A 6,378-nucleotide genomic window follows, 5' to 3' on the forward strand; every position below is an offset into this window, starting at 1 on the left:
ATCCAGCTTCTTGTCCACTGTGACCCCTAGGTCCTTTTCTGCAGAACTGCTACCTAGCCACTCGGTCCCTAGTCTGTAGCTGTGCATGGGATTCTTCCGTCCTAAGTGCAGGACTCTGCACTTGTCCTTGTTGAACCTCATCAGTTTTTTTTTTGGCCCAATCCTCTAATTTGTCTAGGTCCCTCTGTATCCGATCCCTACCCTCCGGCGTATCTACCACTCCTCCCAGTTTAGTGTCATCTGCAAACTTACTGAGAGTGCAGTCCACACCATCCTCCAGATCATTAATAAAGATATTAAACAAAACCGGCCCCAGGACCGACCCTTGGGGCACTCCGCTTGATACCGGCTGCCAACTAGACATGGAGCCATTGATCACTACCCGTTGAGCCCAGTCTGTGGCAGGGCCGGGAATGACCCCGGGGCTCCTGGGCCCCAGGCCAGCACCTGAACTGCTGAGCCGGCCCCTCTCCGGCCCCTCCAGTGCCCAGCCTCTCCTGCCGGGCGCAGTGTGAACACCCAGCGCGTTAGCCGGGGGATAGGGGCGGGAGGGACAGCAGCTTTGGGCAGGGGACACGGACCAACGTGCCCCACACAGGGCCCAGGACAGACCCCGGGGGAGGGTGTTTGGTCACTAACAGGAGATCGGAGCCGGTGCCAGCAGAGGGGAAAGGCTCCATATTCCCGTCCCCACCTCCCCAGCCAGTCAGTCCCCACCCTGGGGCCGGATGGAAACAGCACTCCCCTACAGGGTGATGGGCCTGTGTCCCAGTCTCCCATGGATGGTGCTCGAAACCCCGTTTGAGGCCTGGTCTGCACTTAACACTTATCCTGGCAGATCTCTGTGGGTCAGGGGTGTGACCCCCCAGTGCAGAGCTGGGCCGGGCAAGTCCCCTGTGTGCACCCAGCCGTGCTGCAGAACAGGGGGTCTGGGGGTGGTGTGAGCGCTGTGGAGGGAGGTGCTGTCCCCACTGTCACGGACTCCCCGGGCGATGCTCTGGAACTGCTCCCCACAAAGCCAGGCAGGACTCTGGGGAGCCTCCTCTCCCTCGGAGCAGACTGTCTTCAGGGCAAGAAGCTCACATGGCTTCACCTCCTGGGTCTCTCCTGGGAGCATTCACCATATGCCCCTCCGTGCGCTTCCCACAGCGAGTCCGCCCAGGCGGGGTCCTGGGGAAGCCAGAGGACCTGCACCCCCAACTTCGCAGTCAGACGTGACTCTCAGCCAGCCAGTAAAACAGAGGTTTATTAGATGACAGGAACACGGTCTAAAACAGAGCTTGTAGGTACAGAGAACAGGACCCCTCGGCCGGGTCCATCCTGGGGTCCTGCGAGCTAGACACCCCCGTCTGCCCTCATTTCTAGTCCCCAGCCAGCTCCATCCCTGAAACCTCCTCCAGCCCCTCCTTCTCTGGGCTTTGTCTCTTTCACGGGCCAGGAGGTCACCTGATCTTTGTTCACCTTTAGCTATTTCCTTGCAGGGGGGGAAGGCGCCCTGGCCATTTGTTGCCAGGAGACAGAGTGTCAGTGATTTATGCACACTGGCCTTTCCCCACCACCTAGAGACTTAAGAAATGCATAGGGGAAACTGAGGCACCCACACAGTATTCAGAGGAAACATTAAGAACAGTCCCACTTCGTCACATCCACACTGGGGACTAACCCCCCCTGGCAGCACCGCGTCCACACCGGGGATAAACCCACTGTGGCGGTGCCATGTCCGCACAAGGAACAAAGCCCCCTGGCAGCCCAATGTCCGCACCGGGGACAGACCCCCCTGGCGGCACCATGTCCGCACCGGGAAGAAACCTGTCCTAGCAGTGCAGTCCTCACGCTGGGCTGTTCGGAGCCGCCCTGCTCCAGGCCCTGCCGGGCAGCCCCAGCCCCAGGACCTGGTGCCTGGCCGGGAATTTCTCCATCTCCTCTCGGGGAGGCTCAGCGCTGCTGCTCTGCCCGGTAACAGACTGGTCGGCGCAGGGATTTCTGCCATTGGGCGCAGGCCCCTGGGCCGGGCTCCCCTGGCCAATGCCGGATGCTGCCCCCAGCCCTGCCCCCCCCCAGGGTGTGACATGTGCCCCCCTGACCCCCTAGTGCTGCCGGCCCCGCGCCCAGCCCAGTGCCCGAGGAGAGGAGATGGGCGCAGGACGGGGTGTCCCCATGGCCCAGCTGGCGCTGCTCACCCTGCTGGCTCTGCCGGGCGCCGGGGCGGTGACAGGTACGGGCGGGGCGGGGGCTGGGACACCTGGGCCTGGGGGGCGGCTTCACCCCCACAGTGCCCGGCTCCCCCTCAGGGAGGGGACAATGTGGGGACTGACAGGGCAGGGAGGAGGATGGGGGCTGATCTGGGCAGGGTGGGGCTGCAGGGAGGTGGGTCTCACCCCTGTGTCAGGGAGGGGGGAGGGGAGGCTGGCGCTGGAGCAGCAGAGGGAGCGTGGGGAAGTTGCTGTGGTTTGGGTACGACACAGCCCTGCCCTAGGGGTGCAGCCCCCCTCCCCCACAGAGACTTGGGGGCTGATCCCCCCAGGAGGGCGCCAGGCACAGGGGGGATGGGGGAACGTTCCCCAAAGAGCCACGCCAGGGCCAGACCCTGCTGAGCAGTGAGTGCGTCTGTGCAGAGCAGGGAGCCCTTGGCCCCGCTCCCTGGCCTGGCCCCATTGTCCCCCGTCCCTCCAGGGCTCAGACCCACGGGGGGTGGGTCTGTGGGGCAGACTCTCTCCTCGGCTACTGGTGATGGGTTCCCTCCTTTGCAGTCGCTCGGTGAGATCCTGCCGGGCGAGCTGGGGTCAGCGAACGACTCTCTAGGGTGTAGGTGCCCAACTCCCTTGGGCCCTGGGGACTCCCAGCCTCAGCCCCCAGCCAGACCCCTCCCCCTCCCGGAGTGTGTCTGACCCCCCAGCGCAGCTTTCATGTCTCTGGCTGGGGAGTTCCCGGGTCTCCCAGTGACCGGCCCTGGGGTGTGAGTGTCGGGGGCCAGGGACTGAAATCGCCCCGAGAACCAGGTCATGGCGACACCGGGACACGGAACCAGCCCCACGCACAGACGGGAGAATGGAATGTCCTGCAGTCACAACCTCCAACCCCACCTCTCTGAACTGGGGTCACGTTCCCCCCTCACAAGCTAAGTGGGTAGAGGCCTGACCACTTCCTGGATGGGAGACCTGTTGTGATCAAATGAGCGGGGGAGCACAGTAGGGGGTGCTGTCCCCTCCCCGGCAGCGCTGACCCCGATGCTCCAGCATGATACCAGGGGTCACGGGGCTCCCTGCACCCGCTTTCCCCTCACACCGGGGTGTCCCAGTGCCAATGTCACAGCCTGGGAGCTGGGGGCTGCAACCTTAGGGGACAAGTATCAGAGGTGTAGCCGTGTTAGTCTGAATCTGTAAAAAGCAACAGAGGGTCCTGTGGCACCTTTGAGACTAACAGAAGTATTGGGAGCATAAGTTTTCGTGGGTAAGAACCTCACTTCTTGCATCTGAAGAAGTGAGGTTCTTACCCACGAAAGCTTATGCTCCCAATACTTCTGTTAGTCTCAAAGGTGCCACAGGACCCTCTGTTGCAACCTTAGGGGAAGCGCTCAGAGATGCCCTCCCACGGGGGGTGAGTGCTGGTGCTGACGCCCAGCTCCCCGCAGCGGAGAACATGCTCTCTCAGGCGGAGTTCTACCAGCGGATGGACCAGTCCCAGCGGGAGGCCGGGGAGTTCATGTTCGAGTTCGACCAGGACGAGATCTTCCACGTGGACCTGGAGAGGAAGGAGACCGTCTGGCGCCTGCCCGACTTCGGCAAGTTTGCCGGCTTCGAGGCGCAGGGCGCCCTGGGCAACGCAGCTGTGGGCAAGGCGAACCTGGAGAGTCTTATCAAAAGCTTCAACCACACACGGGCCCAGAATGGTACAGCAGGGCAGGGGGTGGCACCTTCCCTGACAGGCACCTTTACTGGGGCCCTTCCCCAACCTTGCTCACCAGGGGACCCTCCCCTCCCCACGTGAGCCCAGTACCAGGCACCTGAAAGACTGCGCATCCCCATTCAGCTCCCCTCCCAGCCCCTGGAGGGCTCCGGGGAGCCAGTCAGCCGGGCCAGGGCTCTGCAGGGCAGGGGGCCCGGGCAGGTCACACCCTCCAGGCTGGGGGCCCAGGGCAGCTCCTTTGCCGAGGGCTGTTCGTTGCCCCTGCCCAGCGCCAAGCCCTACTCGTGAGGGATTCTCTCCCCTGCCCCTGGTGCCCCATGAGCCGTCAGGGCAGGGAGCTGGGACGGCCCCTGTGACGACCCCATAGTCCTGGGGAGAGACCCCTGAGCTGGAGCGTGAGCACCAGGGACTGGCTGGCTCAGGGGGGCAGGGAATGGGGCACAGGGCCTGTCCCCTGTAGGGGGTGCTGGCTCCCATCCGGCCCCAGGGCGGGGACTGGCTGGCTCAGGGGCAGGCAATGGGACCCACTGACCCCTGTCTCCCCAGTGCCCCCTGAGGTGACCGTGTTCCCCGAAGACCCCGTGGAGCTGGGGGAGCCCAACGTCCTGATCTGCTTCGTGGACAAGTTCTCCCCACCGGTGCTCAGCGTGACATGGCTGAAGAACGGGCAGGAGGTGACAGGGGGCGTCTACGAGACTGACTTCTACCCCCGCCAGGACAACTCCTTCCGCAAGTTCTCCTACCTGCCCTTCCTCCCCAGCCAGGGCGACTTCTACGACTGCCGGGTGGAGCACGGGGGGCTGCCCGAGCCCTTCATGAAGCACTGGGGTAAGGCCGGGGCGCCCGGGGACCCCACTGGGCACAGGGCTGGGAGCCAGGACACCTGGGTTCTCTCCCAGCTCTGGGAGGGGAGTGGGAGATGGTGGGTTTGAGCATGGGGGGCTGGGAGCCAGGACTCCTGCGTTCTCTCCCAGCTCTGGGAGGGAGGGGTGGGAACAGCCCCCTTCACTCCATGCCCTGTCCCTCTCCCCCTCTCTCCAGAAGCCCAGGTGCCCACCCCCGTCCCCGAGACCACAGAGACCCTGGTGTGCGCCCTGGGCCTGGCCGTGGGCATCATCGGCATCATCGCAGGCACCATCCTCATCATCAAGGGGATGAAGATGAACGCCGCCCGCAACCCGCGGGGCCCCTTGTGAGTAGCCGCTGCCCGGGGAGGCACCTGCAGCCCCTGGGCCCACCCAGCACCCACTGGGGAGACCCCCCACACCCACTGTGCCCCCCCAACCAGCCACAGCCCCTGGACCCACTCAGCACCCACTGGGGAGACACCCCCCCTTCTGTGTCCCTCCCAGCCACTCACAACCCCTCTTCCATCCAGCAACCCCGTGTCAAAGGGAGAGTCCCTGGGGGTGCTGGGGAGTGGTCCCGATCCCTGCCAGCCTCGCGTCAGGGCCCAGGGCTCCTGCTAACTGACCCTCTTTGCCTTTCAGATAAACGTTGGGAGGAGCTGGAGCCCCTGAATCCCCCAGGTGCCTTTGTGGGACCCACTTGCGCACACACACACCCGCTGCCCCCAGCGTCCCGGCTCCGCTCCCGTCGGTGCCAGCTGCTGTACCCAGGCGGGAGCCCCCCGTAACCGTGACACCCAACCCGCTAGAGACTCACCGGGGAGCCGGACCCTTGGGCTGCCCCCGCCCCCCTCTGCTGGGCTTGGGAGGGAGGTGTCTATCCAGGGAGAGGGCTGCTGCCCCATGGGGCTGGGAATGGGGGTCGCCCCTCGTCAGGGGGCCGCAGGGGAGAGGGCTGCTGCCCATGGGGCTGGGAATGGGGGTCGCCCCTCGTCAGGGGGCAGCAGGGGAGAGGGTTTCTGCCCCATGGGGCTGGGAATGGGGTCGCCCCTCGTCAGGGGGCAGCAGGGCCCACAGGGCTGATCCAAACCCCATTGCCGTCACGGGGAAGGTTTCTCTTGACTCCAGTGGGTGCTGGATTAGGCCCCAAGCCTGACCGCTATTGGCCAGAGGTTGCTGTCAGTCACCCCAGGTAACACCCCTCCAGCCATTACCCAGGAGGCTTTGGGCCAGATTCGGCCATTCCCGGTCAATGGGGTCCCCGTGGGGCAGGATCGGGCCCATGGCTGGGGGTGGGGCAGCCCCAGCGCCCGGCTAAAGGCCCCATCGCGCCCGTGTGCGGCTCCCCCGGGGTCCAGCCCTGCTGAGCCCAGCGCCCAGCGCGGGGTCTGTGTGGGACGGGCCCAGTCCCTGTACAGCCCCCGCCCTGTGCCCCGGGTGTGTCACAGCCCGGCCGCCCCCCCGCCCTGTGCCCCGGGTGTGTCCACAGCCTGGCCCCCCCCCCGCCCTGCGCCCCCTGTGTGTCCACAGCCCTGCGCCCCCGATCTCGCTCTGGAGCTTTGCCAACAGCAATAAAGTGGGTTTGGGACGTTTCTGAGGTTTTCATCCTGATTTAAAATCTGGT

The 6,378-nt window shown here is 65.0% G+C and overlaps 1 protein-coding gene across 1 annotated transcript; it reads left to right on the plus strand.

The window, feature by feature from the left end:
- Nucleotides 1–3,579: 3,579 nt before the first annotated feature.
- Nucleotides 3,580–5,102, plus strand: LOC112121749 (HLA class II histocompatibility antigen, DR alpha chain-like). The gene is made up of 3 exons (XM_029914281.1): nucleotides 3,580–3,889; nucleotides 4,453–4,734; nucleotides 4,948–5,102. The coding sequence occupies exons 1-3, from the start codon at nucleotides 3,640–3,642 to the stop codon at nucleotides 5,100–5,102; spliced, it is 687 nt and encodes a 228-aa protein (XP_029770141.1). The 5' UTR covers nucleotides 3,580–3,639.
- The last annotated feature ends 1,276 nt before the right edge of the window (nucleotides 5,103–6,378 follow it).

Source organism: Terrapene carolina, unplaced genomic scaffold, assembly GCF_002925995.2.
Source record: "Terrapene carolina triunguis isolate 2854851 unplaced genomic scaffold, T_m_triunguis-2.0 Scaffold34156, whole genome shotgun sequence".
Classification (NCBI taxonomy): Eukaryota; Metazoa; Chordata; order Testudines; family Emydidae; genus Terrapene; species Terrapene triunguis.

What these genes read in the sequence shown, in the direction of transcription:
- LOC112121749 (XM_029914281.1), top strand. Translation starts at nt 3,640, where the DNA reads ATGCTCTCTCAGGCGGAGTTCTACCAGCGGATGGACCAGTCCCAGCGG. An exon ending in CCACACACGGGCCCAGAATG is followed by an intron (nt 3,890 to 4,452) that starts GTACAGCAGGGC and finishes CTGTCTCCCCAG; the next exon opens with TGCCCCCTGAGGTGACCGTG. An exon ending in GCCCTTCATGAAGCACTGGG is followed by an intron (nt 4,735 to 4,947) that starts GTAAGGCCGGGG and finishes CCCTCTCTCCAG; the next exon opens with AAGCCCAGGTGCCCACCCCC.